The following is a 23,653-nucleotide window of genomic DNA, read 5'->3' as shown; positions in this document are numbered from 1 at the left end:
AAAAAGAAACAAGAAATGTGTTTTTTTTTTCTAACAACTGTGTTTTCTAAAATCTCAACAGAAATGCTGTCGTAATGTATAAAGATCTGGGTGTTAAACATAAAATTAAAATATCCCACTTTTTCTTGGAAAAGGGACATACCCAAAACGACGGTGATAGTGATAATATACATACTAATATTGAGAGGGCTTCAAAAAATGTTGTTATATACATGCCAAGTCAGTGGTACCTTATTGCACGAACAGCATGTAGAAAGATTCCATACATTGTTACTGAAATGAATTAATTTTACGATTTTGTTGAATTCTGAAAACATACTTGTAACGAAATGGACAAAAATTAAAATAGAGAGAAGGTCAAGTGGCAGAAGGTACGTGTCATAATGGTTAAGCCCGATCACCCCAATGCTGTTTTTATAAAATATAATTATGATAATGTGAATTTTATCAGAATTATACTGAGCGTAGGACAAGAAGAAAAACTTTGTCAGTACATAATGACCTGCAAGTGTTGAATGCTGAAAGTTTACCTATTAGTACAAAGAAATTAGAGCACTTGAAATATCTATGTAAATGATTGGTCACTCCGACCGTATACCATGACTTCTACTTGAATTTAAAGTCATAAGGGAACTTATTTTAAGAAATCACTGTTTTAATAATTTATTTTGTAATCAGTAACATATTAATAAAATATTTATATTTTTATAAACAGGAGTAATTTATTAATTCATTCCTTTATTCGGCTTTACTTAAATAGCAACTGCGTGTTTTTGTAAAAATGAAGAATATCGTTAGTGTAGAACTAGCATAAGTCCAGATAAACTACTTCTATAGTAATAATTCTGATGCAGCAGTAGTAGATGTCCACCTAATTTTTTATTAAAATAATGAAACAAAAAAACTAGTTTTATAGTCATGTAAAAGTTTCTAAATTAATTGAAAAGTATGCACAAAGTAAAAGTTAATGTTTGAAAAACAAAATAATTTAAAACCAAACTTCTAAAAAACTTCAAATTGCTCTCCTCAAAAGTTGTAATTTCGGACATAGACTAGTTCTGTTCTAAAGCAGCGACATATTTACTTACAGGGCTTTTGTTACGCATTTATTACTAGAATCCACCCAACTCCTTGATGCAGTGCGGATTGGGTAGATTCCTGATTTCCTGGTCGTTAAAGGTAAACCAGGTTTCGTTTAAATAAACACTATATTTATTTTAATCTTTGACTGAGTTAAAAAATACAGAATTCTTTAACTTTAGTTAAATATTCTAACCGTAACATTTGAACACGTCTGGGTAGGCTTACTTGAAGATATTATTGGCAATACTGTCAACAGTTGAGTCAAAATGACAGTTTATTTTTTGGAATTGTTTTTAATTATCTTTCCTCTTTCGGCGATTGTATAAAACATTGTTAATAATTTGTTTTACGTCAACAGCTGTCTACGGTGTAGACAAATGAAACAAACCTTTTTCGTATAGGTATATGCATATGGAGTAGGTTACGTTGATACCAAGTTATCATTAACATATTCATTTACAGCCACGTTATCAATCTGTTTCATCTAATTAACATTTTGTATCTTGAAAAATTCACCAGATCCTAGTAAAATTTACTATCGTTCACACTCACATTAAATACATTAAATTTTAATGTATGTGTTACTAAAATTATTATTACACAAATTGAAACTCATCGGTGGATTATAATTTTCATTTAAACGAGTTAAGTAGATATATTTTGTGAAGAAGGAACAGAACGAATAAGATGGTCAACAATTTGTTTAATGAAAGACAAAGAGAAAGGTAATTGTGGAATTACTCAGCCCCTTAATAGCAACCATAATTTGCTATTAAGGCAAATGATGGTTGCTATTAAGGGGCTAAGTATAACTGAGTGGATACCTCAAAACATTTAGTCGGAATTGATATTTAACTCGGACCTTTTTGACGGCCCCACTAATATCGGAGCATTACAACCAATTCAATATAAAAAACTGCCATTAATAAAGCATTTAATCCCTAAATCCCTTCTGCGATTAGATTATTTAAACACTTTAATGATATCAAAAATGTTAAATATATTGTTTTAGAAAACGGACAACTGTTTTCAAAAGTAAAAGACAAGACTCCAATTCTTTATAAAACCAATGTTATCTACAGGTTGCCTTGTTCGGATTTTTAGAGTTGTTACGTCGGTCAAACTTCACAATGGCTCAAACAAAGAATAACACAGCACAAAAGTGACTGTAAAAAAAAAGAAAAATACGTGTGCGTCCATAATCGTTCCTCTTCTACCGTTAGATGTCGATGAATTAGGGTTTTACAACAAGTAAGTAATTATAAAAAAAGATTGTTTTTGGAAATGTGTTGCATTAATAAAAAAAAAGATGCAATAAATTACAAAGCAGACACGGAACAGTTAAGCAATATCTACTGTAATATTCTGAATATTTTAAATTTATTTTATGTGTTTAAACAATAAAATTGTAACCATCCTGTATATTTTTAAAGTATATAAAACTAACTAATTTTATTGTGTGTTAAATGTGTTACCAAAGATTTTATGTGATTTTAATCACTAATTACGTACCTAAGTGATAACGTTAAACAGGCCACTCACGTTCCGAATTTTAGTTCGACTAGCGGTCCTACGGTCCTACTTCCGCAGTTGGATTTGAAATCGGACCGTGCGTGAGTGGGATGGTTGGATTAGTTGGACAACTAGTGGTACGAGTCGGAATATCTAGAGGGACGACTTGTGGTCCGACTTCCGACTGGCGAAGAAGTGGGGGCGTGATCGGTGAAGTTGGAAGTCGGATCACAGGTCGGATCGAAAATTTCCTTAGTCAGTTCACCTTCGGCACCTACTTCGTATGAGATTTCTATGAATTACTCTACGCAAAGATCCCTAGTTCGCAAATATTTAATAGAAAATAAACTTTCAATTGCACGAAAATTACCCCTATTAAAATACACGATTCTTTGTCATCATCTATTTTTTGTTACGGCAAATCATTTTCCTTTCTGTAGATCTATTTCGGACACTCCCACACAGGTACAATTTCCAACACTCCGGATTGGCTATAGAAGAATTATCAACAGACAATGAACATTAAATCATAGTTGTACTGAAATTAGAAGTAACTGTTTCTTTATATGGTTCTGAAGTTATTGTCTTGTGGCATCTTATACAAATCTACTATTTTAATTGGACATAAGCCTGAATATTATTTAGAAATTAAATTTATTTGACGTTTCGACTTCAACTTCGGAATATTTTGATAACGATTTTTGAAATGGAAGTCCAAACGTCAAATACATTTAATTTCTAACTCATATTGTGGCTTATTTCCAATTAAAATAGTAAATTTACTACAAGATGAAATGAAATGAAAAAGACAGCAAAGATTTGATTTCACGTAGAAAGCGTCTATGTATCTGTTGATACGTATTTCGACTTAATAAGTCTCATCAGAACAGTTATTCATAGCCGTTCTTAACGTGAAAAATAATCTTCTCTGTCTTATTAGCAAGCAACAATAAAATGGCTTCGTTATGCCGCTATTAACATCTTTATCAACGTCTGTTGTACCTTGCATTTATAGAAGGTTCAGATTAAAGCAGAAATCTGAATTTGTTTCGAAACTATCTTACCGATTTTACTACAAGATCTATTTGTAACTGATATTTCTTTCCTGTATACAATTTGCTTATAACATCAGCTCCATACAAAATCTCAATTGGTGCTGTCTGACATCGCTGAGCAAAGATCCTTAGTTTACAAATAAATAATAGAAAATTCAATTTCACGAAAAATTATTATAGGCCTCAATTTTCAATTGACTTCTGAGATTCTCAATTCTGAGATTCTCAAATGACCTTCCAGTGGCCAGAAAGCGTAAAGTTGCTACAAGGCGTTGTTCAGTACTGACACATTCACGCATGACGGTATCTTTTTTGGAAATGAGTGGACCAACTTTTTCCAGCAACAGCGAAAAAGTGAAGTTGTCCATTCTGAGGTAGTTTTTGTAATCATCCTCATCAATGACATTGAGCAATTTTGTGTCCCAATAGTTCACACGATCAACAAATTAATAATTTCTTCATCTAACATTTTTTCTTCTTTTTTTCAAATGATAAGGATAAAAAGCACAATGCTGTCATTTTCCTCCTCCTAATTATATTTTGGTTAGTGTATACTCGATACATTTTTTGGTTAAGCGATGTACACCATAGGAAGGGAAGAAATATATCTACCGCACATCGGTAAATATAGTCTCCATAATAATACTAATTCGAATGGACACCGAGCAGTCACCTTCGCAGCCTCAAAGAACATGATCGTAGAAAGCACATGTTTTCTACACAAAAAAATACATATGGGGACTTGGACCTCGCCTGATGGATTAACGAACAACCAAATTGATCATGTGATCATAGATGCTAGACACTTCTCCAACCTTATGGATGTCCGCACCTATCGAGGCGCCAATATTGATTCAGATCATTTTCTAGTTGGCACAAGAATTCGGGCTAGAATCTCGAATGCGAAGAAGGAGAGAAGTACCAAAACAAGGCGCCTTAATATTGAACTCCTCAAAAACCCGCAAATGTTAGAAAGGTTTCAAAACTATATCGAAACTAAATACATAACTAAAGAGAATCTAACAATTAGTGAACAATGGGAAATGTGTAAAAATTACATTAAAGATGCAGCAAATAACATTCTAGGGCCGCAAAGACCACCACCACGCAATAAGTGGTTCGATGCTGAGTGCGAGGACATTACAAGAAGAAAGAACAATGCATATAAACTGATGCAGCAAAGAAGAACCCGAGAAAAAGAACAAAAATATAAAGATCTCAGAAGAGAAGAGAAGTATATCCATCGGAGAAAAAAGCGAACTTATGAAAATAGAATATTGGAAGAACTTGAGGCATTAAAAAAGGAAAATCAAACAAGAAAATTCTATAAAAATCTAAATAAAGCAAGAAAAGAATTTAAACCAAGGATCGGACTATGTCAGGATAAGGAGGGGCATATACTCAATACAAAAGAAGAAGTATTGAAAAGGTGGGTGGAACACTATAAAGAACTGCTTACTATCGAAGTAGAAGATCCAAATCAACCACCCCCAGGAGCAAACAACAATACACCATTGGAGCCTCCATCAATTCAGGAAGTACGGGATGCAATAAAACACCTAAAAAATAATAAATCTCCAGGAAGTGATGGTATACCCGCGGAACTTATTAAATGTGGAGGTGCTACTCTGACTAATCATATATATATAAAATCATACTGAGAGCCTGGAATGAGGAACAAATCCCAGAAGAGTGGTGTATTGGGATCGTTTGCCCGCTACACAAAAAGGGCGATGAATTAGAATGTAGAAACTATAGGGGAATAACCCTCCTTAATACAGCATACAAAATATTTTCGAGTATTTTATATGGCCGTCTGAGTGAATATTCAGAGGAGCTTCTTGGCGAATATCAAAGTGGTTTTAGGCCTGGTCGATCAACAACAGACCAGATCTTTGTGCTAAGGCAAATACTGGAAAAAACCAATGAATTTAATATCGACACATACCATCTTTTCGTAGATTTTAAATCGGCCTATGATAGTGTCCTAAGAAATAAATTGTATGAAGCCATGGATGAATTCCACATCCCCGATAAACTGATAAGATTGGTTAAGGCTACAATGCGTAAAGTTGTTTGCAAAGTCCAAATACAGGGCGAACAATCACAGGCATTTGAAACGCATGTTGGGCTGCGACAGGGAGATGCGCTGGCGTGTCTCCTTTTCAACATAGCTTTGGAAAAGGCGGTCAGGGATGCCCAAATAGACAGCAGAGGAAACATTTTTAATAAATCATCCCAAATTTTGGCATATGCAGATGATGTTGATCTAGTTGCCCGCACAACACGCAAGCTAGAAGAAATGTATACCACCTTGTCACACGCCTCAAAAAATATGGGCCTGCAAGTAAATGAAAATAAAACTAAGATAATGGCATCAACATCCAACAATAGAGCCAGAAACATCGGCCACCAACTCACGGTTGATAATTCTACCTTTGAAGTGGTGGACAAATTCACATACTTAGGCTCCCTGATCACCAAGGAGAACGTCATGACGGAAGAAATCAAGCGAAGAATAATCCTAGCAAACAAATGCTATTTTGGACTGAGTAGACATATGAGAAGCAGAAACTTAAGCCAAAAAACAAAAATAACCATATACAAAACCCTTATACAACCAGTGTTGACATATGGGTCAGAGACATGGACCATTTCCAAGGCAGATGAAAATCTCCTGCTTATATTTGAACGAAGGATCCTGAGAAGAATATTTGGTGGCATCTGTGAAAATGGTGTTTGGAGAAGGAGGTTCAACTACGAGATATATCACAGATATAATCATATATTTGGTGGTAAAGACGTAGTATCCTTTATAAAAATAGGAAGACTAAGATGGGCAGGACATCTGGCAAGATCACAGCAGAACAACCCTCCTAGAAGAATCCTTATGTCACAATCTGTGGGAAGTAGAAAAAGGGGTAGACCAAAACTCAGATGGAGGGATGGTGTAGATGAGGATGGTAGACAAATAGGCGCAGCAAACTGGCAACAGTTGGCAATGGATAGAACTGACTGGCGTAATAGACTTGGGAAGGTCGAGGCTCTTTTATAGGGCTGTAGCACCAATGATGATGATGATGTACACCATCGCGAAAACAAACTAGAACTGAAGTTGGACTTGGACTGCTAGTTGGATAGCAATTCGGAGTATGAGTGGAGACGAATATCCAACTTGTAGTCCTACTAAGTGAGACCGCAAGTCGGAACGTGAATGCTCAGCTTTACTAGTGTTTTGGACGAACATGCAAATGTTTAAAGTTATATCAATTCGTAACAGAGTCTTTTCGGTCGGTCTGTTCGAAATAAAACTCTTTTTCTTTATTGCTCAATATTTCGCTAATTATTTATTAGCACCCTCACAAAAAAACTACAATATAATTATAATTTTGAATAAAACTAAAAAAACTATGTTACAAATTAATATGACTTCAAATGGTAATGGTACCTAATTCTACATCAATTATTTGGAAGTAAATAGTAAAAATTATTATAGTTTTTAAAAAAATGACAATTTGTGACCCTTTAAAGAGAATCAGACCAAAAAATGAATTTTGTTCTCTCAAATGGGATAAGCAAATATAATTGTTTAAAAAATACTTGACCGATTATCCACATATTTCGCAAATGTAGTAACTACAGAAAAACTCATATTATGAAATGTGTTTTAAATGTTTTTATTGTTTATTTTAATAATTATAAATAATTGAAAAACATGCTTACTTTCGGGTATAATTTGCAATAAATTGTTTCTTTAAAAACATTTTTTAATTAAAAAAATCTTATTTTAAACAGCCAGTATTTTCAAGAAAGTCGTCTGTTGAAGGTTTTTATCTAGAATGCTTAGTTTTTTTACAATATTGAAATGAATGAAAAAAGTCGTTTTTTTTTGCTTAAATGTCTTGACGCAGTAAAAGTTTCAATAACCACGAGATAATATGCCTTTTCTATTGACTTCCCCCAATTGTTGTATTATTGTTTATTTAATATATATATATATATATATATATATATATATATATATATATATATATATATATATATATATATGTTTATATACACTCAGATGCAAAAAAACGCAACAGAGAAAATTTTGGTTAAATTTAAAGTATTGAATTTTTGTATTTTTAGCCCTATTGTGATGATTCTTTTAGCATAATAATGTATTAATTTATAAATTTTAAATTGGTATAGTCAGTTTTTTGATGAAATTTTATATTTGACTTATTGTACGGGGTTAATTAAAACGTGGTTTTATTCTCCTAAATTTGAAACATCCTGTGGAATAATTCCGTTTGCGAATTTTCGTAAAACCTTATTTTTCGGTTGTAACCACGTCTGCTCAGCATTGTGTTTTTCGTTTCATGTCAAGATATGCCTTGGTTCATTTTTTAGATCCAAATGAATTTGCCACCCACAATTTAGGACTTTTTTAATTATTAATTATTATTATTTTGGAGTATGTGGAGTATTTCGACGAGGTGGCTTTGGTGACTGTTATCATATTGACACTTACATTTTGTTTACCTATGATTGATCATGGTTCTTAGTGTCGAAGATTGTGCGAAAGCCGTTGCTCTGGTTGAAGATAGGCGAAATTAAGAATATGTGGCTAGAGTACTACACACTCATCGCTCTACCATCTAAAGGGATGTAGTGGAACGTTTTATACGAACTGGAACAAAATTGGGAGGAAGCGCAAAACTACCGCTTTACATGATCGTTTTATACGAGGCAACGCTTTGCGGGATCTTCATTTAACAGCGGTGCAAACAAGAAATCAGCTTCAAGAGGTTCGAGGTAATAATGTAAGTGTATTTACAGTTTGTCAAAGATTACATGAATTTGGTTTGCAAAGTTGCAGACCAGCAACTGGGCCCAAATTACTTCCACGGCACAGAGTGGCTAGACTACAATTTTCCAGGGAACATTTAGATTGGAATTTAGGACAATGGAGTAATGTTCTAGATTAGAGATTTGCGGAGTGCGCTTTTAGTCCCCGCGTTAGCCATGGAGGGGGTTCGGTGATAGTATGTGCAGGTATGGACAAGAATATCCCGAGAGGCGCACACTGAATTGGTATTTATTGAGAGTTTGTTGACTGCACACCGGTATATTGAGGAAATAGCGAATCACGTAGTACCCTTTTCTCAATATATCGGCGATGATTTTCTATTAATGCAAGATAATGCGCGACCCTACTCTGCAATGTGTGTTACGCAATATTTAGAGGAAGTTGGTATTAATAAAATGAACTGGCCAGCGTGTTCGCCATATCTGAACCCAATAGAGCACCTTTGGGACATGCTTGGTAGAAATATTAGAGGTCGCGAAGTCGCACCAGGCTCAAATAACGAACTTCGCTTGGCTCTAGAAGAGGAATGGCAAAACATCCAGCAAGAAGATATTCGAAACCTCATAGACAACATGAGCCAACGATGTGTACAGGTTAGAGGCTAGGGGAGGCAATACAAAGTATTAAGTTATTTTTTAGTAGTTTTTCTTTGTTAATTGTGTACTTAGGTTAAGTTACATTTAAGTTGTTTTTTATGTTTTATTATTGTTCACTAAAACCAAGATCATGTCGTCGCTTTTAATCATTATTTAAATACAGTGCTTCTGGGATGTCGATATGATATTTCTTCTATATTAGCCACCAAAGCCTCCATCGTTGTATGACAAACTAATACAAAAGATCATGGTAATAATAAGAAAGTCGTAAATTTCGCTCCAAAAAATGAACCAATTCATATTTTCACATGAAACAAAAAACAATACTTAGAAGACATGGTTGCAAGCGAAAAACAAGGTTTCACGAAAATCCGCCAACGGAATTACTCCACAGGATGTTTCAAAGTTGGGATAAAAAACCACCTTTCGATTAACACCGTATAATAAATCAAATACAAAATTTAAAAATTACAAAATAGGGCTAAAAATAAAAAAAACTGAAATACTTTGAATTTTACCAAAATTTTCTCCGTTGCCTTTTTTTGCATCTGAGTGTAGTTTGGAACTGTTTGGTTTTTACTAGCATATGACCATATTATTGGCTACAGCAAATGTCGCTAATTGTGGTCTTCTGCATCTGCTTCCTCAGTTTGATTATAAACTGAAAAAGATGTTTGATTAAACCACATTCTTTTACGGCCGACTTGATATTTTCTATTTTTATAAATCCATACCCATAATCATGTCAATATCTTTTTGAGACCAAAAGACCAGAGAATTGTCGATCTGCCAATTGCCCAATCCAGCCCATTTCAGGTTGGACCGTAACTTAATGATCCTTTCTCAACCTTAAGTAAGTCGCATGCCCTGATTCTTATTCATTAGTGTTTAGATTGCGTAAATGTTTATTCTTTTAAGTTTGATACTATTTTTTTAATGTTAAGAAAAGTGATTGGTATGTAATCAACACATTTTTTGTTCTAGTAAATTGGATTTTAGTATTAATTTATTAAATCACAGTGAATAGTACTTTAACTATAATAATATTATAGTAAGTTATTTTAAGCCATAATGAATAACAGCTAATATGTAAATATTTAAAGATTTCTACAGTATATTTACTTTACAAATTTTGAAATGTTTTCGCCACATAGTAAATTTAGGTGTTTGGTTTTATCTAAACACTACTGCCTAAATTTTATCGGAAATTCAAAGAATGTAATTCAAACATTTTACAAGCACCTATAGCGATTATTATGACTGAATAGGACCTGATCTCTTAAATAGGGGATACGCTTATTTTTAAAACACTAATATTATTTTAAAGAATTTCACTCTGTATTTATAAGAATTTATAGAATAAATTACTTCGAAGTTTTTAGTATGTTAGCGTACGTTAAATGTTTTTCTGTTTGCTTAGTTTCTGTTTTAAAATGCATGTATGTTCTACCAATGTAATTAAGGAAAAACTTTACAAACAGATTTATATATTTCTGTTTTTTTATTAATTTTTGTGAATTATGCCATAGTATTTCAGATTTTTTTAAGTTTTGACTTAAAAAAGACCCTACCAGTTGAACGTATAGTATGTTCATATGGGGCTATTAAACGACAGCCTAGCATGCTACAAGGTTGACTAAAAGCCTAAATAAAATGAATAACTTAAGTAAAATCATTGGTAATATAGGCGGTTGAAGAGTAGATCTGGCACTGTTACCTTTCTTGTATATCGTAGAACCAATAAATAGAAGACTACCCTGCTGTACTAGAGACTTTAATGCTGAAGTCGGAAGAGAAAATATCTTTTCTGCTACGATAGGTAAATAGCGCCTACCCTCAGACTCAAATGACAACGTAATGAGACTCATAAACTTTGCTATGATTAAGAATTTGGTAATAGGTGGGACCCGATTCCCTCACAAAGACATACATATATAAGTGAACTTAAAAATTTACTGATAATTAAACGATTAACCAAATAGATCATAAAAGTCATCAATACAAGACAATGTTTTAACCTTTTAGATGTTAGGTCCTTCAGAGGAGCAAACATGGCTATTAACACGGCAATTCTGATGTTGCTTACGGCACTTCTGAATAGTTCGACCGATGTGAGCCCGAAGATTTTGGACCCGAAGACACGAGTGTCTTCTCCTGCTGTCTGCTGTTTATTTTCCCTAGATAATCAATTGAAGTAGACGGTATTAATCGTGTCTCAATATGTGACCTAAATATTCAAGTTTTCTTTATTTAATTGTGTGCTTGCGATTTATTTTTCTTTTCCAATTATGTGGATGGCCTCTATGTTGGTGGAACGTTCGGTCAAAGATATATGAAGAATGCGTTGGTCCATCCACAATTCAAATGCTTCCAGTTTGTTAATGAGCGTCTCTGTCAGCTGTCAGGCCTCCAAACCATATAGTAAGATCGGAAAAATGTAGCATTTAACTAGACATAGTTTTAGAGGAAGAGACAAATCCTTGTCTATGAGGAGCTTTTGTATACTGTTTAATGTTGCTGTAGCTCGTTCTAATCTCACCTTAATTTCTGTGGCTTGCTCTCATTTTGCATTTAAATTGGTGACAAGGTTGTCACTAATTGACCATATACGATTCTATATCGTCAATTAGTATGTTGCTTATCCGTAATTGTCGATCAAGTTGTTACTTTTTGCGCATCATCATCCATTTAATCTTCTTGAAGTTAAGATTCAGGTCGTAGTCCTCACTGACTGCATTAACCCTTTCCATTGCCTATTACAATTCATCTATGCTACTGAAAATGATCATCGTGTCATCGGCATATTTTATGTTGTTCGTTAACTTACCTTTTTTTATGCCCTCTGTTGCATTTTCCATACAATTTTAAAATATTTCCTTGGAGTAAATATTTAACAGGAATGGGGATAAGATACACCCCTGTTAGGCACCTCTTTTACACACAAGTTTATTTCCTATTTTTGCTCTTGCAATATGCTGTCTTTTATAGAATATCTATTAGTTGTTTATGATTAACATTATCAAATGCTTTTCTAAAATCCACAAAGCACAAATACACATCCTTATTAACGTCTCTTCACCGCTGTATAAGCGTATGTAGAGCGAAAACTGCTTCTCTAGTTCCAAGTGTAACGGTTGCGACTAACCTCGAAAGCGACTAGAAGTTTCCGGCGATATCGAGTACGAGAGAGACTAACCCGTCACGTAGGAGAATTAGAGGCAGGACTACTTTAGATTACTCTAGAATAATACTTCTGGTATATACATATATGTAACGATGTTATGAGTTAGTTGAGTTGATAAGATATTGCCGAACTGTAAACTTATAAATAAATATATTTATATAAATTTGAACCGCTCGTTTTATTTAATCTCGCTACAATATATCGTTCTGTGAATGATCTTGGTGAACACTTTATTGATGTGATTGATCAGGTTTATAAGTAGGTAGTTATCACAGAACTGAGCATTTGGTTTTTTCGGGATTGTAATAAATGTCGACTGCAGGAAGTCCTCCAAAATTTTTCCGCTATTATATATACTGTTAAAAAGTGCAACTAGATTATCAAGCAATTGTTTGTATGATTTACATAGGACTTTAGTATTTCGCAATGTACATTTTTCGTACCTGCTACCTTGTTGTTTTTTAGTGCTGCAATATCATCTTCTATTTCTGAGTTAAGGATAGAAGGTCCTGTTTCTCCTTCTCCATACAGCTGATCATCAGTCCTGTCCAATGCAAATAATTTTTCTATATAGGATTTCCATGTTTCTAAACTCCTTGATGACTCCGAGATAAGATTTCCATTGCTATTTTTATGATGTTGGGTGACTTCTTCAATTTGTTTTTGTTTGTCATTGATTTTATTTTTTTTGCATATTTTTAATGGTTTACAAACCATTTTTCTTTGGCTACTCGAATTTTTGTTCTTATGATATTGTGGATCTGTTGATGTTTATCTATATTTTTATTCTTGAATTTACGTCTGTCATCCATCGTATCCACTGTTTCATCAAGGATCCATTCTTTCTTCTTCTGTCTGTTACGCTTTAATAGAGTCGCGCATGTTGTTAGTATTGCTTCCCTCGATTTGTCGTATCTCTCCATTATGTCCGATGTGTTCTACTTAATGTCCCTTATTTCCTTTTTTCCTATATAGTTCTTCTCGTACTTTTATTTAGGTTTTTGGGTTAGTGAGTTTCTTTATAACAATTGTGTTTAAATCAGATTTTTTCTCGAGCAGTTTTACTCTCATAGCCATTCTGCATATCAACATATTGTGGCCCATAAAAACATTGGAGCCAGTGTACATTCTTAGTGCTTTTATCATTTTTTTTTATCTCGTTAGTACAGCTATATAATCTGATTTCTCAGGATGTTTTGAGATGAGTCGGCCAGAAAGAATATCCAATGAAAAACGGAGAAAAAAATAAATATTCACAAACTAAAAGATCCAGATATAGCACAATATATACAGAAAGCAATTAATAGAAGATAAAATAAGGACAGAAAACGAAGAAGAAGAAGATATTAATCAGCCATGAAATCGGTTGAAATATTGGGTAAAAACAGGACATAAAAAAGACGTCAGTGGTTTGATAATGAGTGCGAGATGGCAACAATCAGAAAAACGCACTATATCGACAACCTCTTGAAGCAGCTTTCATACGAAGAGAAAAGAAGAGTATAAACGCCTCAGAAGAGAGGGAGAACGTATTAATCGACTTCGAGAAATCGTTAAATGAGATAATTTGTAGCCGTCAAGAAAGTAGCAAGTCAAGACTAAAAAGTTATAGAGATATTAACGGTAAAATTTTACATGATACAACCTCAGTTTTTAATAGATGAACCAGGCCCGCCAAGAGGGCTGTACAGCCGGTACATTTTAGCCGGGCCCGGCGATGTAAGGGGCCCGGCGTTGACTAGACCAAAGACGTAATTTTCCCCGTTTTTTTTTTCGCTCTTCACTTTATGTGCTTAATGCATTTAATTAATACTCGACTATATTTATTCTGACTTTAACCTATATTTTGAAATATATTTTATTATTTTAATGCCGTTGCGACATCCTGCGTTGTTGTTTTGGTTACGTTGCCGGCGTACTGCTTTCATATAACCAATGTTCCTGCCCGCAATAAAAATCGCGCGTGGAGTCTGTGCTGATAGACAACATACGCCGATAGACAAATTACTGCATTTTATATTGCGTTGGTAGCATTCGTCAGAGACATTCTGCTGGGTTGCCTAGTTTAAATTTACAAAAATCGATACTATACACGTAATATTCATCTGTATGAAAGAGGATATTGTCAGTCGAAAGGAGATATTCTTATGTTCATTTTGCTTTTATAAATGTAAATGTTTACAACTGTAAATTTTCTACTTCAAATGTTAGGTCAAAATTTAGAATTTGGATTCATTTTTTAGAAATTCCATTTATCTGTAAAAATGTTGTCATAAATCATCATAAATCGGCTGCTCTAAAACGAAAGACGTGAGAAGAAAAAGAAAAAACTGCAGCCGTTGGAACACAAACCTTAGAAAATAATGGATTTATAACTTCATCTTCTTTTAAAATGAAGAAAAAATTGAACCAACCTGAGGTTGATGCAGAAACTGACATAAATACACAAGACGACACATTGCCACCTCAAGTAGAAGAAGCCAAATCATATGTAAATATTGAAACGTTTTTACCAATAGATACAGGATTTTTACCTATTAATATTACTGACCATCAAATTAAAAATGAAGTTGAAGAAGGAAATGAAAATAATCCCAGTGTATTCCCAAAACATATGTTTTGAGGTGTAAAATGTAAAATAATGAGTATGTAGATCGTGACTGGCTAATATGGAGTCATAGCAAAAAATCTCGTTTTTGCTGTTGGTTGGGAACAGAAAATTGATTATAGAAAGTTATATAGTAGAATTTAAAATGGAGACCACTGGAAAAGAGTATGAAACATTACAGGAGCAGATAATTTACTTTTGAAAAAAATGGAATTGTTAACAGTTTTCCTTGACGTCATACTATTGAGATGACGATAACGACAATATTAAGGAAAAATTGATATATTGCGCGAATTTTATCATTATTTCCTAACGTCGTTATTACGTTAAGAATATTTTGCACATTACCGGTGACAGTCGCAGAAGCGGAAAGATCTTTAGTTGTCTTTCCCGCCTAAAAAATACTATGAGATCTACAATGAAGCAGAATTAGTTAACTGGTCTAGTAACTTTTGCCCATTGAGCATGGTTTGGTAAAATGTTTATTTTTCGAAAATTATAGACATTTTTGCCAATCATAAACCTCGAAAAGCACTTCTATTATAAATATTTTCACTATTATAAATATAGTCAAAACTTAATAAAATTTACATTTGAAATGTTAATTATTATTTATTATTGATAATTTTATTTCTATAAACATTAGACAAACTTTTTTGTTCTTCACTTTTTGTCGGGGGCCCTCTCTTCACTTCTTACCGGTGTCCCCTCATCAATCTTGGCGGCTCTGAGATGGACACAACATTTCAGCCATCATCTCAATTTAAATAATGTTGAAAAAGGTGACAACACAGAAAAGCAATCAAATTTAGATCAGCAACTACATATTGAAGCACCAAACAACTGTCAAATACCATCCAAAAACTTAAAACACAATAAAGTTCTAAATCTATAAAATATGTTTTGAAATATATTCGAGCCAGGGTTTTTACCTTGTTTAGGCTTTACGCCTCTTTAAGGATGGAGATTTTAACTTTTTGGTGCAGTTTGCGTGTTAGATCCGATGACTAAAGGTACGATTCCGACAACGACTGCAGACGGCAGACGGCAACTGCGGACGGCAGTTGCAGTTGCTGCCGCTGCAGCATTTGCCGTCATATTGATTTCTAAGTCAGCAGCAGCCACTTCAGTTATGTGACGGCATAAAACACTTGAGGTTGTATATTACATAAAAAAATGGATTTCGAAATGTTGCAAGTTTTACTGCAAGAAGAAGAAGATGATGACGATTTGTTATTATTTTATTACTTGAGGAGAAATCCTACACAACCATTGTATTTAACTAGACTAGAAGAATTCTCTTATGAAACAATAATCAAAAGACATTTAAATGATAGTGAAGCGAATTTCAGAAGTTATTGCCATTTAAATAAAGACCAGTTTAATTTTGTGATGTCTGTAGTTTATGAGGATCTTACACCAAAAACAAGGAGAGGGAAAATATCACCAGCAGAAAAATTATTCCTCACTTTAAGGTAAGCTAATTTAATTTAGTTCTTAATGATAATAATTATAATACTAATAATAACAACAAGATCTAATCTATCTAAATCTGATCTATAATAATAAACAATATTGTTAAACTAATCTTCTGGAAATCCAGGAAATTCTCCCTTTTCTTCTCTACCTGACTCTTGTTGACAATTCATTGAGGGCAAATCTTCATTTTGTTTATATGTCATATTGGTTAAATCCGAATAACTACCAGTCGGTGATATAACATTGAAAATAGTGCACTGAGTATTATCAGACACATTTATCGGGGCGCTATGTGAAACATTGTTTTCTGCTGTCTGCTGCTAGTATTTCATATTTTGTAAGAACTTGAAAGAGCTCCTGTTTTGCTTTTATTTGAAGCACTTTTGTGGGCAGTTTTCGTAAAACTTGTTCGATATAGTTAGCAAACGATTTAAATTCATCACAATTTTGCGATGCATTTGTCATATTTGCCATTGCCGAAAGGCGTGACTTCTCCCGTTCTCTCATATATGATAGAATGTCTTCTTTAGTATTATGACGACATTTCTTATTCGGTTGGTTGAGTTGCTGGTCAGCTGTGACAGAGAGAGTTTGTACATAACTCTCAGTAATTATGGTAGCATTTGCTTGTTGAGTAGGAGACTCTTCCTGTGTATTATTCTGTGCTGAGTCTGCGAGTTCTTCAACACTGTTTTGTGATGACTCCGTGTCATCATATATGCTGCTAATAGTCGATCTCTCTTGCGGAACATTATCTAGGAACGATAAGATTCTGTACATTCGCCATTTACTGCGATTACTTGGAGGTGCTGCCGATCCAGTAGGTAGTTTATTTTTGCGATTAAATCGTATGTATCCATCACGGATGGTCTTCCACTGCTTTTTACAGCTTTCACCTGTAATATAAATAATAAGTGTTTTTTTTTTCATTATTTAATATTTGGTTATTATGTTTCAGATTGATGTCAACAGGAGAAAGTTTTGCTTCTCTATCATTTCAATATCGTATATTAAGGTCATAATATATATATATATATATATATATATATATATATATATATATATATATATATATATATATATGTATATATATATATATCAAAAATAGTTAAACAAGTACTTCGTGTTCTTCGAAAAAAAAATGGTTTCAATTTGTATGCCCCTCCTACTAAAAACGATTTTAAGAAGATTGAAAGAGAATTTTGGGAAAAATGGAATATACCAAATTGCGTTGGTAGCATCGATGGTAAACATGTTCGTATAAAATCACCACAGAACAGTGGGTCTCTTTACTTTAACTATAAAGAATACTTTTCGATAGTATTATTAGCAATAGTTGACTCGAGTTATAAATTTATAGCAATTGATGTGGGATCTTATGGTAAAGAAGGTGATAGCAATATATTTAAAAAGTCTGAAATGATAAAGAAAATACAAAACTCTACATTCAATTTTCCTGAACCGAAAAATTTACCGGGAACAAATGATATTTTACCACACTTTCTAGTGGGTGATGAAGTTTTTGCTCTTGATACGTTTATGATGAAGCCATATTCTCAAAGACTTGCAAGACATGACACCCAGAAAGATATTTTTAACTACAGACTATCTCGTGCTCGGCGTGTAGTGGAAAACGTTTTCGGCTTGTTGTCTCAAGTGTTTAGAATATTTTATGTACCAATACCGATTTTGCCTGAAACTTGTGACGACTTAATAACGTCTGCCTGTTGCTTGCATAACATGCTACGAGAAGGTTATCTTGAACAACAACAGATTCCTAGTTATCACCGGAATGAAGAAGAAATACCATCTGATAACATGATTAGATTAGCGAGTACTAGTGGTTTTGCTAATGCCGGAGGCCTAGCTATTCGAGACACATTAAAAGAGTATTTTTGTTGTGAAATAGGTGAAGTATCTTGGCAAAGAGGTATCGTAAATTGTACACATTAGTAATTAGTTTATAAAAAATAAAAGTAATACGTATACTTACTGGTTTTATTCACTTTTTCGGCGATCTCCATCCAAACAATTTCTTTCATACGTGAATTTTTATAATTCGCATTTTTGCAGTCGAATAAACATGGATATTTAGACACTAAATCAATAAAATAGTCACTTTCTTCGTTTGTCAACACCTCCATCTTTTCCAACTTCACGACGGCACTAACAGCAGTACTGACATCTGACGTTCTACCGCGCAGCAGTTGCAGTCAGATGTCGGAATCGCTCTCATACAAATTAATACTGCAATGCAAAGTAGTGACGTCTGCCGTAGCGGCAACTGCAATTGCCGTCTGCAGTCGTTGTCGGAATTCGGAATCGTACCTTAAGACCGGGTGCCGCCGCTGAGGCAGGAGTGTCAGAAGAACTATATCCGCCTTGTGGGAGCCGCGTGGTCCAAGCCCGCTACTAAGTACAAGTTCCGTGGGAAACGGTTCCTTTCAGATTGTCGGCCTTTGTTGGGTTAAAACGCGTGGAGGATAGCTGTGGCTGTGTCCTCACCTAGGATCAAGTATCATTGTGCAATGAGATTTAGAAACCACAGAAAACCAATCTCCCCTGCTCACTGTTTATTGTTGGTGTTGTGTTTGGATGTTTATGAATGTGTTGTGTTGGTGTGTTTATTGATGTGTGCTGTTAGATTTCTCTATGTTTATGAATGTGAGCGTGGTTGCGGTAAAGTATATGTGTGGGTGAATGATAGATATGTGTGTGTGGGTATGGTGTGCATGTAAGTATAGTGCTGTGTATTTATGTGTGGAGGTTTGATGTGTGTGTATGATGTGTATGTAAGTATAGTGCTGTGTATTTATGTGTGGAGTTGGGTGAAGGTTTGGTTTATAAGGTTGTTAGTGCAGGAGGTGGTTATGGCACATCCATATAGTGTGTTGGATATTTGGTTTAGTTATCGGATAGTTGCGCTTCTCTTTTCGGGGAAGACGTTGAATAGGATCATGGATATGTAATTTATTAAGGATTTTATGTCGGAGGTGAGATCGTATAAAGGGATTTGTTTTTCTGTGTATACTGGTTGGGTTTGATTGTAATTATTGGGATGTGTGTTACGATGTGGGCATTTGTGTGAGAAGGCGGGATGAGGACCGTTACAGTTCGGGCACTTGGAATCACATACTGTGGGACACGCAGTAGGCCTATGTTTGAGTCCACAGAATGGACAAGTAAATGATTTCTCGGGGCATTCGCTGATGAAATGTTTGCTTTTGCAGCATCTCGAGCAATATTTCGATCGTATCGGAATGGAGTTGCTAGATCTAGGGATCTCGCAAACTAACCGCTCCCCCTCGATCACAATACCGCACGAAAGTGCTTCGGCGAATTTGGATTCAGAGTTAGTGAAGACTCTGATATAGGAGGTAGGTTGGTTGGTGGAACGGGCTTATACGAACTACTTTTATGTACGGAAATTTGATTTCGGATAGATTATCCTTCACTGTTTTTAGGCAGAGGTTTTTTCCGGCTATGACCAGGTGAAAGATCTCAGAATTTTTAGGGATGGGATGCGGATTTTGGCGATTGCTAGGTATTATATGTGAGGTGAGGAAGATAGAATCTTCATGGGTAATATTTCGGAGTTTTGCCGTGATGTCGACGATTTCTAGGAGTTTAGTAGTTCGCAAGGAGGCTGCCTTTTGGGATGGAAGGACTTTAATTGAGTCCAATTCAGGGATGAGGTTGTGTTCTTTGATGAGACGGTAGAAGGCAGATATCTGAGAGGATGCGCTCGATTCTGTAACTATAGAGGGATTGTGATTGTTGTGTGTTGGAGGTTTGGAGTTGGGAGAGTGTTATTTGTTGTGGTGTGGTGGGTGTTGGTGTGTGTGTGTGTGTGGGTGATGGTGTTGGTGGTGTGTGTATTGGTGAGATAGTATCAAGTGTGCGAGAGGGGGTTTGATTGCAGGGGTTGAGGGATGGAGGATCGTGATATGGAGTGTCTGCTTTGGATGTGGACGGGGTAGGGTGATATTGCTCTGTGTGTATGTTTTTTTGTGTTTTCTTTGGGTATTCTGAGGGTTTTTGCTTGGATATGGTTATGTGACTGTGGTCTGTGGTGGCTCGTAAACCCTTCTCCCACTCTTTTATGTTGGGAAGAAGGCCCGTTGTGTATAAGATGGCCTGGTTTTCGGATGCTTCCGTTTCCAGGTCGAAAGGGTGGATCCGTTCGCGGGTTCACTAGGATTTCGCGACCGTTGGCACACGCAATTGGCGGTTTTTGCGACGCGTATTCACGGTTGGACCTTTGTTAGCGGTTTTTCTGGAACTTCGCTGGTGTGTACGTTCACGTTACGAGCTTTCGCGCGACTGTGTGAAATGTATAAGGAATGTAACGACCAACTTTTGGCAGCAATCCATAAATTAATAGTACTTATATAGCAGAAAGAATTGATACCATAGGAGTAGTTAAAGGGAATAAAATACCGACGACATAAAAAGGGTGATAAACTTAAATGCAATAATATAGAGGCATTACGCTGTTAATATTTGCATATACAATATTTCGACATGTACTTTTTGAGAGACTAAGCTCTTTACAAAAGATATTGTTGGGCATTACTGATGTGAATTCAGTATCGAAAAGTCAACTATATATTAAATAAATACACAAGCAAATTTTAAGTGAAGTCCCTAGAATATAATGTATCTCTTCGTCGATTTCAAAGCAGCCTATGGCAGTGTTAAAAGAACTGCACTATGTAATACAACGATAGACTTTGGGGTCCCATCTAAGTCAGTTAAATTACAAAACTAACAATATAAAATGTAAGTATGTGCATTATAATTCGAAAAGAAAACTCTACGTTCTTCAATATTAATAATGGTCTACGACAGAAAGACGCGCTGGCGTGCCTACTCGTTGAACATTGCCTTGGAAAAGGCAGTCAGGCAGATAAATATTAAACTGAATGGACTGATAATATAGTTATAGTAAGTAGATGTATGATACACGTAGTGTATTGTTTTACAAAGTTTATGAACACGGCACAAGTGAACTAAGACTTGTAAGTGAGGAAAAAACTAAATATATTATGTTGGTTGCTAAAAAACCTAAAAATGTTTAACAGAGAATTCAATTAATAACTATACCTTTGATCAAGTAAAATAATTCATATACATATATTGGATCGGTAGTAATCACAACAAACACGACAAGCCAGGAAGTTAAAAGATGCATATAGAAATAAAAAGATTCAGTACAGCTGAAACATTCAGTAAAGCTCAACATTTAAAGGACCTAAATATGACCGGTTTTGATATATGGGGCTGAAATATGGAGTTGATACCAAAACGACAAGAGACTACTTGGTATCTTTGAGAGGAAAAATCCTTCGAAAAATTTTTGGGAACGTAAATGAAAATGCGTCGGCTATGGTGTCGAAGATACAATTTTGAATTATACCAGTTATATACAGATCCAGGTATTGTGAAATTTATTAAAGTGCTAACATGGGCTGAACATATTGCTAGGATGTCAGATAGTAAGTACAGGAGGAGATTAATATTCTAAAACACAGAGGGCAGACGAAGAAGAATATGACCGTCTAGAAGATGGATATGACCGTCTAGAAGATGGATATGACCGTCTAGAAGATGGATTAATGATGTAGAAGAAGAACTTAAGATTCTAAAGGTCATAAGATGGAAGGAAGTTTCTAGGAAACGACGGGACCAGAGACTTGTCTGCGAGCAGGACAAGATCCAGAAAAAATTTTCGAATGGAAAACTTGGCTAGGTGGACCACTATAAATATCTTGAGGGTTTAATAAAGAAAAATTGGATTTAGAGAGTAAAATAACGACTGTAATACTGCATGCTGTGTCATCAAATTAAGACATTATAATACTACCAGGAATCTGTAACTGTAAAAATGGTCTATTTCTCCGAACACTTGCCCTCTTTTCCCTTAAGCTACTAATATATGGACATCAAAAATTTCAACAAGAAATATATTAGAATAACACTGACGTAACTATACTTTTTATGATTCAAATTCCTGGATTAGAAAACGTGGTTATGGACGAGATAAGCTATAATACCTAAATATACTTTTTAAAATGAGTTACTTAGTGTAAATCTTTGCATAAAGAATGAATAGAAAGAAGTTATCACAAGTTTATGTACGTAGATACTAATATATATATATATATATATATATATATATATATATATATATATATATAGATAACACATAATAATATAAAATATCTAAATAGTTATTTGCTAAAAAACCGTTTCCTTATAATTTGTATCTATGAACAACATTTTACTTAAATGATGGATGGCAATTGACAGCGGCAACTTGTGTCAGATTATACGAAAATAAATATCCCCAATATAATACATCTAATATGAATCGGATGCAGAAACTTACACTATATGTATCCACAATTTGAGATTAATTAAAATGGGATACAAGATATTATAGAAAACCAGTAAAGAAATATTTAAAATTACATACCGATATGTCTATATCCATTTTGTAAAGCAGCTTCTACAGCTTCCTCGGTCTCCTGTGGCTCTGTTTTCCAAGTACCTAGTCCTACAATGGGCAATTCACTGCCATTTGAAAGCAACAAATACTTCATTCTGTATGAAATGTTTGGAAAAATCGATCTAAAAATTTTTCCACGCGCCCGAAACCTGTGCTAATTATAAGTAACGTTTGTAGATGAACTTGTAGTTATTTATAGTTGACAAGATTTTTGTTTCGACGATTAGAAAATATTTTATTTTGATATAATCTTCTTTCTTGATTTGAATCGTGAAGGGTTATGTTACTAGGTTAGGGATAATATTGATTTTTCCGACAGAAGGTCAAGGGTAGGTCGCGGAAAATGTATACCAATTTGACGAATTTCATTCAAATAAATGTTACCTGTAAAGATCTTAAGACATAAACCTTTCTTTCAACAAAGTTTTGTATATTTTTCGAGAATGGAAGAAAAGTCACACTTTAATTAAAGCAGTGGCGTTTCTTTTATTTTAATTTGTAACTTGTTAGAATATAAATAGTACAGGGAAATAAGATTTTCTCTTGACACTGACCTCTCCAGACAGACGACAGCTGTTTTGAGTAGTATGGACCTATTTAACAAGAACCTATAGTTTCCTGTAGTCGACTTTTTTGGACTTGATTAGTTCTTAACAAATTTAGGTCACAAAATGGTAAATTTTCGCTTTTTTTATCTATCATTTGAAACAAATTTGAGAGTAAGAAACTTAAAAGTCATACAAAAACCTTCAAAATAGAGTTTCTTAAAT

The 23,653-nt window shown here is 34.4% G+C and overlaps 1 protein-coding gene across 1 annotated transcript in view; it reads right to left on the bottom strand.

Annotated features, from left to right (window-relative positions):
• The window catches only part of LOC140443410 (1,5-anhydro-D-fructose reductase-like), a 55,088-nt gene extending 31,720 nt beyond the window's left edge, over window positions 1-23,368 (bottom strand). The window contains exon 1 of the mRNA XM_072534658.1: window positions 22,851-23,368. Within this exon, the coding sequence (XP_072390759.1) occupies window positions 22,851-22,977 (127 nt within the window). The 5' untranslated portion in view covers window positions 22,978-23,368. The remainder of the gene's footprint in view (window positions 1-22,850) is intronic.
• Between the last annotated feature and the right edge of the window lie 285 nt (window positions 23,369-23,653).

Source organism: Diabrotica undecimpunctata, chromosome 6 (genome assembly GCF_040954645.1).
Source record: "Diabrotica undecimpunctata isolate CICGRU chromosome 6, icDiaUnde3, whole genome shotgun sequence".
Classification (NCBI taxonomy): domain Eukaryota; kingdom Metazoa; phylum Arthropoda; class Insecta; order Coleoptera; family Chrysomelidae; genus Diabrotica; species Diabrotica undecimpunctata.
This window is presented reverse-complemented; position numbering and strand designations above follow the sequence as displayed.